The sequence below is a fragment of the Trichosurus vulpecula genome, chromosome 2 (assembly GCF_011100635.1).
Source record: "Trichosurus vulpecula isolate mTriVul1 chromosome 2, mTriVul1.pri, whole genome shotgun sequence".
Taxonomy (NCBI): domain Eukaryota; kingdom Metazoa; phylum Chordata; class Mammalia; order Diprotodontia; family Phalangeridae; genus Trichosurus; species Trichosurus vulpecula.
The window spans coordinates 193,803,008-193,816,129 of NC_050574.1; the positions used below are offsets into that span (position 1 = coordinate 193,803,008).

General features: G+C 34.6%; 1 protein-coding gene across 2 annotated transcripts in view; it reads left to right on the forward strand.

The window, feature by feature from the left end:
* PDS5B (PDS5 cohesin associated factor B) overlaps positions 1–13,122 on the forward strand; it is a 166,220-nt gene that overhangs the window by 24,588 nt on the left and 128,510 nt on the right. For both annotated transcript variants that reach the window (XM_036743468.1, XM_036743469.1), the window contains exons 8-9: positions 3,884–4,024; positions 12,912–13,027. In XM_036743468.1, the coding sequence (XP_036599363.1) occupies positions 3,884–4,024; positions 12,912–13,027 (257 nt within the window). The remainder of the gene's footprint in view (positions 1–3,883; positions 4,025–12,911; positions 13,028–13,122) is intronic.

Genomic DNA, 13,122 nt, shown 5'->3' on the forward strand with positions numbered 1-13,122 from the left:
TAAAAGTAATCTTAAAATTTTTAATTTTGTGTGTACTAATGATTTATTGTGGTAGTGTAGTTTTTTAACTCTCATTTGGGAGCATTTAAGTAGGCAGTATCTTTTCTTTCTGTTTTATGGCTGTCTATAACATGATGTGCATAATTGGGGTAATAAGTTTGGTTTGTAAGGAAGTAGCATCTGGGGAATGTGCCTTTTCAGTCTTATTGTGTTTAGGCTGTGGAGTTAAATTCATGGTTTCTATTGGACTATCATGGATATGAATTCCTGATATTTGGGGACTCTTAGAGACTGACTATGATTTGTTGTCTTGACTGAATTTTTTTTTTCTGTTTTGCCCAGTTCCATTTTACTCTGGGTAAAAACAACTTTATTTTATGTGTTTTCTCATTTCTTAACTTCATCTTCTTGGCCTTTGAATGACTAATTTTCTATGACAGTGGTCCCCCAAAGCAAAACAGTTGATCTCCCTCTTGTGACTATTGACTTAGAGGAAAATTTTTTTTTACAAGGTCATTAATTCTTGATAATTGCTGTTGGTACTAATACAGGAAAGGAAAATTCATGTTGACTCTTTCTTTTGACTAGGAGAATAAAAGGGAAAAAAAGGATATATTCTGTTATAAAGATATTAAGTCTAAGCAAGTTCTAAGAAGCTATTTCTACATGGAAAACGCAAAATGAATAAGTATAAGCCCTTCCTGGTCACAAGTACCTCATAGTAACATCCATTTATTTTCTGCCTTTATAGAAAGAGAACTGCCCCTTTTTGTTCTCATTTTTTCTGTCATACCTTTTTTTCAGAAGCTTAGGGTGGGAAAGATAAGGAGAACTGTCAGGTCCATTCAGTTGGTCCTTCCCTCTCCCCCATTTTTGGGTGCTTTCTACTCTCACTTTCTTACTGGAGGATAGTGCCAGACTTTCAGTCAGAAAGATCTCAGTTTGATTCCTGTCCCAGATACTTAGTAGCTGTGTGACCTATAGCGCGTCAGTTAACCTCTCTCAGCTTCAATTTCTTCTACTGTTGTAGAATTATTTATTCTAACCAGATAAACAAAGCACCAATAACTAACATTTGTATAGCTAAAATATTTTTCTCACACAGGAAACTGAAGCTCAGATTGGTTAAGTAGGACTCTGATCCAGGTCTCACTCAAAACTGAGTGTCCTTTATATTTACTATGCTATCTTGTATTGCATTGATTTTGGGAGCCATTCACTGTTCCATAGAAATAGCTTTTAGGAAGTTATTCTCATCTAAATGCTGTCATTATGAATTCCAAGGACTTTACAAAGTTTTTTAGGGGAGCTGAAATTTACCAGATATTTCTGGCACTATTACTTTGGAGTTGGGTTTAGCAATCAATCTAACAATTGTATTCCTTATATAATAGGATATCAATATTATCATAATTACATTGATCAAAAGAACTTAGCATGGCATCCTTTGGGGGAAAAAGAGATCTGTTCTTCACTTAAAAACCCAAACCTTGTTGTCATGTAGTCTTTTGATTAATATTTACAATTTTGGTGATGTAAGTAGAAGTTATTATTTTAAGTAAACCCCTCCAATGTAAGAATCTGTATTTACATAAAAGAGAAACTAGAAGTTATCTGTTTTACAAAATAATTCCTATTTTTTTAGTTTTTTTACTTTGTTTCAATATTTATCTCATGGAGGCAATTCTAATTTTCAAACACAGTTTTTTTGGGATTTTTTTGCTATACCATGACATTTCCCCCCGAAAAGCATTATATTTTTCAGAGTCACAGAGCATATGGGTAAAATTGGGTTGGCACACAAAAATCAAAAACTTTGTCAGTAATACTTTTTGAAAGAAGCTAGGAACCTAATAAAAATAGGAGCACATTTTTATGCATGTTAAATGGTTAAGAAATACTTAAATACTACAATTATTGGCCTTGCACTGCTGCTCAGACTGCACCCTAGACAGCTCTGTAAGCCAGAAGTTGGGCAGGCCACAACTCCCCCCAGAGGCCATGGCCTAAAGGAAAGGTGAGAGAAGAGAATGGGAGTGGGGGTGAGGATGGTGTAGACCAGATTTTCCCCTCTCATAGTTCCTGCTGCATTAGAAGATGTACAAGAAATGACATTTTACCTTGTCAAAGACCTAAAATTTACTTGTGAAAAGCGGCCAGTGGGAAGGGTTAAAGCTTGCTAGTTACTGTGAAGTCGTATAGTAGTCTGTATTCTTAATGTAGAAAAAAATAAAAAAGAAGTAAAGTTCAAATTTGAATTCTGCTCACAGCGTTAATTATTATCAGTTGTGTTGGAACAAATTTACATTTTTTGAAATGTACAGTAGTACAACTGACTCTTAATTAGGTTAGATTTTGTAACTCTTGTACTGTTAATTCTCCTTCAAATTATTTCTTCCATAACTCTCATTTCTTTTCCAATTCTTTTCTCTAGTCTTCTCATTTTATTTAATTTATAAATTTGTTTTGAAAAATTGTTGCTTTTATAGGAATTGTAGAGTACTCTTTGGCCAGTCTGTGTTTTTCTTTGATGCTTTGCTTTTTAATGTTTTGGAGTTACTCTCTTTTGAGTTTGTGTTTTTGGTGTCCTTGGTATTATAATAACTTTTTTATTGGGTTGCTTTTTGTTTGTGTGCGTTTTTGTTTTTATTTATTCATCCTTGTAGTCTTTATTTTCTGGATTGGAATTTTGTGTTAGAGCCAAGCTCTGTGGACTTTAGGAAGGAATGCTGGGGCCTTGGATGGTTCTAAGTCTTTATTATCTGGAGTCCTGCCGTGGCATTCTCTGTGTGTTGAGAGCTGTGTCCTTCAAGAATCAGAGGGACAGCCCAGACTAGAGAGCTTAAAACTTTTGGTGGAGTCTAAGCAGTTTGATTTAGGGTGAAGTTTTATAGCTGCCCTCCTGGACTGAACTTTCTAGGCTCCAGAGCCTAATTTGGGTCGAGTGCAGACTTGAGTAGAATTTTTTTAGACAACTACTGACCCGAAGTTCTTTGATCTCTCTATCTCTGTCTCTCTGCCCGCATGCAGTCCTCCAGGTAAAAGTGGCAGAGCTTCTGGCCTACCTTTGTTGCATTGTTTTTGCATTGGTCACAAATTTGTAATCATGGGCTAAGGAAATGACCCACTATGGTTTCTCTTTTGCTTTTGTAATCTTGACAAGGTCTGACATTTTTAGATCTTTGTTGTAGTTGCAAGGAAGCCTGGGTTGTATAACTTCTTCCTAGTCATACATCGTTTGATGCCTAGGAATTAAATATAGCAAGCTTCCTAAGTATATTTGAAGTAAAATTTTCAATTTTTCTTTTGAAGGAGATGGCATATACACTGAAGTAATACAAATAACAGCATATTTAAAGAAGATACAGAGTACTTTGTTAGTTTACACAGTATCAGGGAAAATTTCCCAGAGGAGGTGACATTTCAGTTGGATTTGAAAGGATGGATAGGAATATTTCAGGCATTGGGAATATCCTGAATAAAAGCAATAGAGATAGAAATTTAGGTTTGTCTGTATGTCTGATGAATGGAAAGTACATTAGTTTGCTTATTAGCATATAGAAGAGGGAGTGTAAGTAAGAAGATAACATGGGAATGGATTGTTGAGATATACACACACACACACACACACACACACATAAATGACATAGACATATTATGTAAATATCCACATGACCACATCTGTATGTAGACCTTGGTGAAAAATCCTAGTCATATGTAGACCCTTGTTCAGCAAGTTCTTGGAAACCCTGTAAGTACTTATGAAATTTGTATAATAGTTTAATATGAAATAATGAAATATGATTTTATAATAAAATAAGTAGAAAATGTAATTTTTTTTTTTGGTATTTGTAATGCTGACAGTTTTTTATTTTCTTTCAAGTTCTTTAATCAGGTTCTTATGCTTGGAAAGACATCTATCAGTGATCTGTCAGAGCACGTCTTTGACTTAATACTGGAACTCTACAATATCGACAGTCATTTGTTGCTATCTGTTTTACCACAGCTTGAATTTAAACTAAAGGTAACTGAATTCTAAAAATTGTATTTGAGTTAGTTAAAATAATATTTTTTTGGTTTTTTTTGAGTTTTTTTTGTATTTTAAAAATATGTCCTAATATAAAATACTTTTTTCTTTAGACTTAAATCTTATAACAGGTATTTGATAAAAATTGCATTTAAGAATGTTTTAGATGACTTAAAATAAACAAAACACATTGCTTCTATTTCTGGATATAACTCCCCTTCCCCTCTCTGCCCCCCAACACCGAGTCCAACCAAGCAAAAATCAAAACAACAATTTTACAAGCCTTTCTTTGTAAGAAACAAAGTTAAGCAAAAATAAACCCATGTAGTGGCTGTATCTAAAAGTGATTTCGATGTTTTGTACCTCATTAATTACCCCTGCTCTCTGTCAAAAGAAGGCTAGTGCTTTCTTATCTTTTCTCCATGGACAAGGAAGGGAAGGAAGAATCTTCAACAATGTTGAATGCTACAGGGAGGTCAAGTAAGACCAGAATTGTAAAAAGGCCATTAGATTTATCCATAAAGTGCACACTGACAAACTTGGAGAGAACAGTTTCAGTGGCTTATTGGGGCTAGAAGGGCTTAAGAAGTGAGTTGGAGTTGGGAAAACATAGACAAAAATACAAAAAGGAAAAAAAGTAGCTTAGAAAACAGAGTGTAACCTTCACCTAAGAAATGGATTCCTGAAAGCTAGACTAGACCAAAAAAATCAGTGGTTTTGAGACAGCAAGAATCATTTAGACTAAATCGAAAGATTGAAAAAAATAGAATGAAATAAAAGATCTGATATAAACAATAACTGATCTGGAAAATAGACCAAGGAGAACATTTAAGAGTCATGACTCCATGAATACTGAGATATCCTTCCTTACCCCTCAAACAAAAAATTGGATGCTTTTCAAATAAATTACAAGTGAAAACTGCCCAGAACTATTAAAATCAGAGGACAAAATAAAGACAGAAACAATCTACTGATCACTTTTTGAAAGAAATTGCCAAAGGAAAAGTCTCAAGAATGTCATAGCTCTACTTCAGAGCTCCCATGTCAAAGAGAAATACTGCAAGCATCCAGAAAGAAATAGTTCAAATACCAAGGAACCATAGTAGAATTGTAAAAAACCTGGCAGCTTCTACTATAAGTGACAAAAATAATTTACCCTGCAAAGCTACATATAATCCAACAGGGAAAAATGTATTTTTACTCTGCTAGAGCACTTTGATGCATTTCTGATGAAGACTGTAGAATTGAGTAGAAACTTTTAAATACAAATATTAGAATCCGGAGAAACATATAAGAAATTAATTTTTTTTGAGTAATTGCAAGGAGTTACATAATTTCTTATAATTGGAGTGTAAGAGAAGAGTATGTAAACATAGAGGAAAGGTTAGTGTACGTAATCATCATATGAACATCAGTCATGTGAAATGGGCAAAAGAATATTCACCACACACAATTTAGTGAGGAGATGATATCAGATTTAACAAGGAAACCGCCAAGGTGGGGAAGGCTCAAGAAGAGGGTAATATCAGGAAGGGAATATTCATAAGCAAAACAAACTTTCTCATCTTGAGGGGTTAGAGAATCAGTCTCTAGAATAAAGAATTAATGTGAGGGTCCAGTTGAACTTACATAGCATAAATTTGTTGTGGGCCATATCAGCCCAATTAGTTGACTAATTCTAGTTGTGTTCAGTCTCATCTAAGTATGAATAGAGCAGGTCAGTGGTAAGAGTAATTCAGCGTTTTGTTTTGGAAAGGGGTAATTAGTGACAGAACAAAAGAGTAGGGAAGTTGAAATTAGATGACAATCTAAAGTTAAGAATTGGCTAAAAATTTTTAATGAAAGAAAATAAGGTCAATGTATGGGTGATGATCTAAGAAAGGAGGATGGGATTGCATGAAGGCTGTAGGAGGGATGAAGAATTCATTTAGGAGGGGCAGGGTATCAGGAGAGATGAAAGAATAGGGGGTTATGGTCAAATAAAGGACATATCACAGTCTCCAAATAAAGTTGTAGGTCAACATAAGGGGAATAGAGGAGTATAGGTAGGCTAGAGGAAGGGGAAAAGTCCCACATTTAACAAAATATTAATAGTATTACTTTTTTGTGCTAAAATATTGGGGAAAAATAGGTATTCATTAGTTGAAGAATAGCTAAACAAATCATGGTATATGAATATAATGAAATATGATTATACTATAAGAAACCTTAGGAATTCAAGAGAAAGTCAAATGCATGTCTGAACTGATACAAACTAATGAATATATTTCTAGGATAACAATATATGTCATGGTTACAGTAATGTATTTGAAGACAGTAATAAAAGGCATCCAAAATAAATTTAATGCCACCACAATGAATGTCTTCCACTTAACTTTCCAGTTAGGATTTTATTTTGTATCATTTCTCATCACATCCTTATCTATCTCTGCATAGATATTCATTTCCCCATTTTTGGAATGTACTTCCTCCCCCCCGGAGACTGGTGGAATTCCTAGCTTCCTTCACTTCACCCCTTAATTGTTGCCTCCTACTAGAGGCCTCTCCAAATATACCTCCTACACCTTAGTTGTCAGTACTGTCTCTCTCATCATATTACTTTGCATGTACTTATTTATGTCTCCTAGTGGTTAGTGCTCTTTTCTTCCTGAAATAACATGTACTTTTTGTGCGTATAGCTTATCCTTCCTGTAGAAGGTAAATTCCTTGAAATAAATAGCTGCTTAATTTTTGTCTTTATTTCCCCAGAACCTGTCATAGTTGCACATCATAAGTTCTTAATAAATGGCTATTGATTAATAAAGTTAGTTGAATTGAGTAACTGATACTGGTTGAGGAGGACAGATGGTGAAATATACTTTCTTCGTCTTGGTAGAGAGGAACAAATCTGCAGGGAGCCAAATGATGCTCGTGTTCCCAGAATTGATTGCTGTCAGTTGTTTTTGTTTAAATGTTTTTCCTTGTTACATGATAGGATTCTTGGGAGTGGGTTGATTTAGGGCATAGAAAGGGCTGATATATTGGGAAATGAAGCAAAAAAAACAAGAGGAGAAGGGAAGAGAATAAGCATTTTATATATAATACCTACTGTATGCCAGGCACTGTGCTGAGTGCTTTTTGCAAATATCTCGTTTGATCCTCTCAATAACTCTGGGTGTTAGGTTCTATTATTTTACATATTTTACAGTTGAGGAAACTGAGGCAAATTTGTTAAATTGAGCACCTTACCCATGGTCACAGAGCTAGTAAGTATCTGAGACTGGATTTGAATTCAGGTGTTCCTGACTTCAGGCCCAGTCCTCTATTCACTGAGCCACCTAGCTCCTACTCTGGCACGTTCTTCTTGTTATCTTTTCGAAATAGCCTCAGAACTTTTTTCGATGTGGAATCTTGTCAGAAAAAGGTTCATTTTCCTTCATAAAATTTCTCCCTGTTTTCTTTAGAGAAAGTAAAATATCTTTGGGGTCTATTTTTCTTTGTCCTTAGTGTGTTTCTCCCATTTAACCAGTTCATTTTATCAAGCATATATTTTTTTCTTTTTTGTGCATTTAATTTTTATTTTATTTTTTCTCAATTACATGTAAACAAGAAATTTTAACACAAATTTTTTTTTTGAATTCCATATTCTTTCCCTCCCTTCCTCTCCATGCTCCTCCTTGAAAGAGCAAGCAATTTGATACAGATTATATATGTGCACTCAGGCAAAATATTTTCATGTTAGTCATGTTGCAAAATAAAATGCACACCAAAAAACCCCAGGAATAATAATTAAAAAAAAGTATGCTTCAATCGGCATTCAAATTCTGTCAGGTCTTTCTCTGGAGGTGGATGGCATTCTTCATCATAAGTCCTTCAGAATTGTCTTAGATTATTATAAAATATTACTGTTACTGTGTACAATGTTCTCCTGGTTCTGTTCACTTCACATTAGTTCATGTAAGTCTTACCAGGTTTCTCAGAAAGTAGCCTGCTCATCATCTCCTATAGCACAATAGTACTCCATGAGTATCATATACCACAACTTGTTCAGCCTTACCCAATTGATGGACATCCCCTCAATTTCTAATTCTTTGATACTACAAAAATGCTGCTATAAATATTTTTGTACATTTAGATCCTTTTCCTTTTCTTTTGATCTCTTTGGGATATAGACCTAGAAATGGTATTACTAGATCAAAGGGTATGCACAAATTTATACCCCTTTGGATATAGTTCCAAATTGCTCTCCAGAACAGTTGTATCAGTTCACAACTCCACCTACAGTATATTAATGTCCCTATTTTTCCAGGTCCTCTCCAATATTTGTCATCTGCCTTTTTTGTCATATTAGTCAATCTGATAGTTCGTGAGGTGGTACTTCATATTGGTTTTAATTTTTCAGCATATAGTAAATGCTTTTTGTGTGTAGAGCATTCTGTGAGGAATTGGGAAAGATGTGACATAGTTCTTTCTTTCATGGGGCTCAGAATTACAGAAAGTTTATAGGCATTCATTTCTCTTAACTCTTATTATTTTTTTTTTGTCAAGGCTTGCAGTTTCATTGGTGTAGGGAACTCCTGGTGAAGAAATTTTCTTTACCCAGTATAAATTGACAACTCTTCTGCAGTTTGTAGTCATAGAGAATTGCCTGGGTCACTATGGGGTTAAGTAATTTGCCTATAGTAATTATTTAGGATGAGTCAGAAGTGGTCATGAACCTAAGTCTTTCTACCACTCTTCAGCTCTCCTCTTGAGAAAAAATAGAATTTTAGTAATATTTGTTTTTTGTATAGCCTAGTTTTCCCAGGTAATTTTTTTCCTTCCCAGCCCCTGCCAGAAAACCATCTCCTATAACAAAGCCTTTTTTTTTTTTTAAAAGAGAGGAAGAGAAGAAAAATTTCGGTAAAGCTCCTCAATACATCAGTAAAATCCTACATTCTAAGTAAGGTTTCATACCCAAGGACCTTGACCTCTACAAAGGAGTGGGAAATAGTATATCTTATGACTTCTCTTTTTTGGGGCCAAAGTTGTTCTTTCTAATTTTGCTACGTACAGTTTAGATTATTTAGGGGTGGATATTATTTCTGTTTATATACTTATAATCATTGTATATATTGTTTTGATTTGGGGGGGGGGACAGGGCAATTGGGGTTAAGTGACTTGCCCAAGGTCACACAGCGAGTACATGTGTCAAGTGTCTGAGGCTGGATTTGAACTCAGGTCCTCCTGACTTCAGGGCCAGTTCTCTACTGACTGCGCCACCCCATTGTATATATTGTTATCCTCATTCTGCTTCCTTTACTTTACATCAGTTCATCTAAACTCCAGGGTTCTCTGTATTCATCCTTTTTGTTGCTTCATGATTTCTTTAGTCATTTCCCCATCCCTGTTTGAAGATGACATGGTAGTTTGCTTAGAAAATTCTAGAGTTTGTAAAGAAATTAATTGAGACAATTAGTAGCTTCAGTAATTTTCAGTAATATTCTATAGCAAAAACATTGATATAGAATAATATGAAAATCCACAAGACAGTAATAGAAAGGGATATTTCATTTAAAACAACTACACAATGCATAAGATATTTGAGAGTCAGTCTACCAAAGCTCTATCAGTATAGGTTTAGTTGCAAAATATTCTTTAAAAAAATGAAAACCAACTTAAATAGGGGGAGGAATGTTCAGCGTTTGTCCCTCATGCCAATATATTAAAAATGACAAAACTGCCAAAGTTAATTATAGAACTAATGCTTTATCAGATTACCAAAGGGCTATTTTACAAAGATAGTTAAAATAATAATAATAAAAGTCTCTATATTAATGCCAGTTTTATAACCACTACTAAAGATTTCTCAATAAGATTATTTTTTTTTTCCAACCTGGCTTCTTGCTGGAGATTTTGTAAAGGCTAATTTTTTTTTTCCTATGAGCACTTTAAAATAATTTTTTTAAAAAGTTGCCCAATGCTTTCTTCATATAAACTTCAGGTGCTGAGTACTCGCTTGGAAGACTGTTACATGCTTTACTTCTTCCCAGTGATTAAATCTAGAATTGTGGCAAAGCAGACATGCCTTGTGCGTGTTTAAGACTTTTCCTCTTTGTACTGTCTAAATGCCATCTGCAAATGAGATATTGGGGTAGGTGTGTGAGTTAAAAATCTCTTTAACTAGAGATCTGTGCCTAAACTTCAAAAAATTGGGAAAAGATGATTTAGAACCCTGTGCTTAAATGTAGTAATGATCTCAAAAAGACAAGACAAAATATGATTTCAAGATTCTAAGGTCAAGAAACCATAAATACTTATCCCCTTCCTTTCAGTATTTCTAAGTTCCTATCTTAAGTACTTCATTTAGCTATGCTAAATGCTTTACAAATATCTTATTTGACCCTTCCCAACAACCCTGTGAGGTAAGAATTATTATTATCTCCTTTCTTAAGAGTTGAGGAAATTGAGGCATACAGAGTTCAAGTGACTTGCCTTGGGTTACACAGCTATTAAGTGTCTGAGGCAGGATTTGAACGGAGATCTTCCTGACTCCAGGAGCCCAGGGCTACACCACTATGCCACAAACCTGCCTTTAGGTGATGAACCAGCTAAGTCTTACTTGCTCGTTGGGTGCTGCCTCAGACAAACTGAAACCTGGGAAAGACCTTAGCTTAAAAAGGCCAAGGTCTCCCACTGCATCCAGGGCCATCGCCAGTTGTCCTGACTTATGTCTTGCCACTGGACTCTGATGACTCTGGAGGAGAGAGTGAGACTGATGATTTTGCATAGCCCTGGCTCACTCAAATCCAGTTCACTTGCAAGTTGTTAACAGGAAAGTCCACCTTCACAAAACTTAAGTGAAAACTAGGTTTATTACTAGGAAATTAGAGCTGGCGTAAAGAGTTCACAGTTCTTACAGAAGTTTACATTTTTATAATAGCAGGACAAAGGAAAGAGGGGATCCCAGGAAGGGTTGTGACATGGGAAGGGGAATGGTGCAGCAAAGGAGGGAAAAAAAGACAAGACCACTCCCCGCGGGGAGAAGCAAGGTGATGGGCAAAAGCTGCATTCTTTTCCCTTAGGAATTGCTAGACTCTGAAGATAGGAGGGTCTGCTTATCTTCAAAGGACCCCAGCTGCACAAGCATTATCCCAGCCTGGCATAGACTGGCTGGTGCCTGTCTTGCTTCCCAAGGTCACAGAGGGAGTCTAACTTTTGGTGCAACCACTGATTATGTCAACTCAGGGGGATCTTTGTCCTTGACACATTCAGGGCCTCCTGTATGCTCTGGGTCTAGTGTTTCTGGAAAATATGGCAACTCAAAAAAACAAGTTTAGGCAACCCCTTAACAGCCTTTAACCAAAGTCAAGACATCACCCTCCTGGCATCATTGGTCCTTTTCAGTGAATAACGACAAACAAGGTGATGAACCTGTTTTGTGGTAAAAGTCTATCAGCAGGTGGAGAAATCAGATAATCCTAAATTCAAATACTGATGTGGAGATCTCTTTTGTAATGATACTAGAATTGTAGTTAGATCAAGAGGGATAGATAATATTGACCAATTCTCATTTTACAAATCAAAATTTACAATATCATTTTACAAATACATTGAGGTGATGTGAATTTTAGAAGATAACAGGGAACATTTGGTTGAACTAGGATTAGATCACCAGGCTTCTTTCTCTTAATTTACCTCACATTCAGTCTTTGAGGAGATAATTTTTAATGTTGTTTGAGAACACTTAGCAAAGTAATATATTTAATTTTATGTAAAAATGTGAGGCTCTTTTAGGATTATGTCAGTATTGTTTGGGAGAAATATTCTGTTAACTGAAATTCATTTGCAATGGTTTATACAGAATGAGAGGGTAACAGATTTGAAGAAGCTATTTTATTATTTTATTTATGCACATCTTATGATTTTTATACATATAATATTGAAATTGATATTAAAGAAGTTCTTGTTGGCACTTTTGTTATCTAGATATAGTTGAAAAATGATAGCATATTAAGCTTTTTAAAAAGCTTATCAGAACTACTTTCAATAAAAATAGAACTGGCTGTTTTGCGATTACTCTTAAGAAAATTTTTAAATGAATTTAATGTTAGCAGTATTTTAATTTCTTAATAATAGCCTAGTACTGAAGGAATATAATAAACGGTGTACTTGACAAGTAATAGAATTACATCGAAATCTGAAAGAGTTGAAGTGTTTTGATTTCAGCATTAGTTCATAAAACAAAATATTCTTGAAATTATAACTTGGTCGCTTTTAAAAAAATTTTTTTATGTGCTACTTCTTTTTAGATTTCTTGGTAGTGTCCTCCCTGAAGCAATACAGTGTGGTATCTACTTATGTTTTTAATTAAGGTTAATTTTGTCTCAAAACTTTTTTCAATGTCACAGAAACCCTGTGGTCATCTAGATCCAGGATTGTGGATCATTTTCTGGGACATATTGTATATAATTTCTTGAATGTATATTCAGTAGTTTTATTCTATATAATTTCTGAAATACAGTTGGATTAGGAAATATTTATACTGAGAAAAGCTTTCCTAGTTATAACATATAGTTTGAAACTTTTTGCAATGTTGAAATGTATTGTAAATACTTTATAATTTTTAAATATGAGATTAATAAATGACCTAAATGTGGTAGAAAAGTTTGTTCTTGGTGTACATTCTTATGTTAATTTTTATAAGTTGCTTGTGTTGACCGTTTTATCATCTCTTTGAATGTGTAATCTATCCCTAAATCAGTTATTATAGTTGATAATTCTTTATCTTGAGATAAATCTAAGTTTAGCTTCTTTATCCCATTTTATTCTCTAGCCTACTCTAATACAAACTTTTGTGTTTCTGATGTAAATATTGGTATAAATGTGTTATTTCATATACGTTTGACATATCTTTCTCTTCCAGAGCAATGACAATGAAGAACGCCTGCAAGTTGTTAAACTGCTAGCAAAAATGTTTGGGGCAAAGGATTCAGAATTGGCATCTCAAAATAAACCACTTTGGCAGTGCTATTTGGGAAGGTATGTACTGTTTTATTTCCCTTTCCATAAGGGAAAATATTGAAGTATGCTGACATACTTTGTTTTTAAATAATATCAAGGCCTGAAGTCTAAAT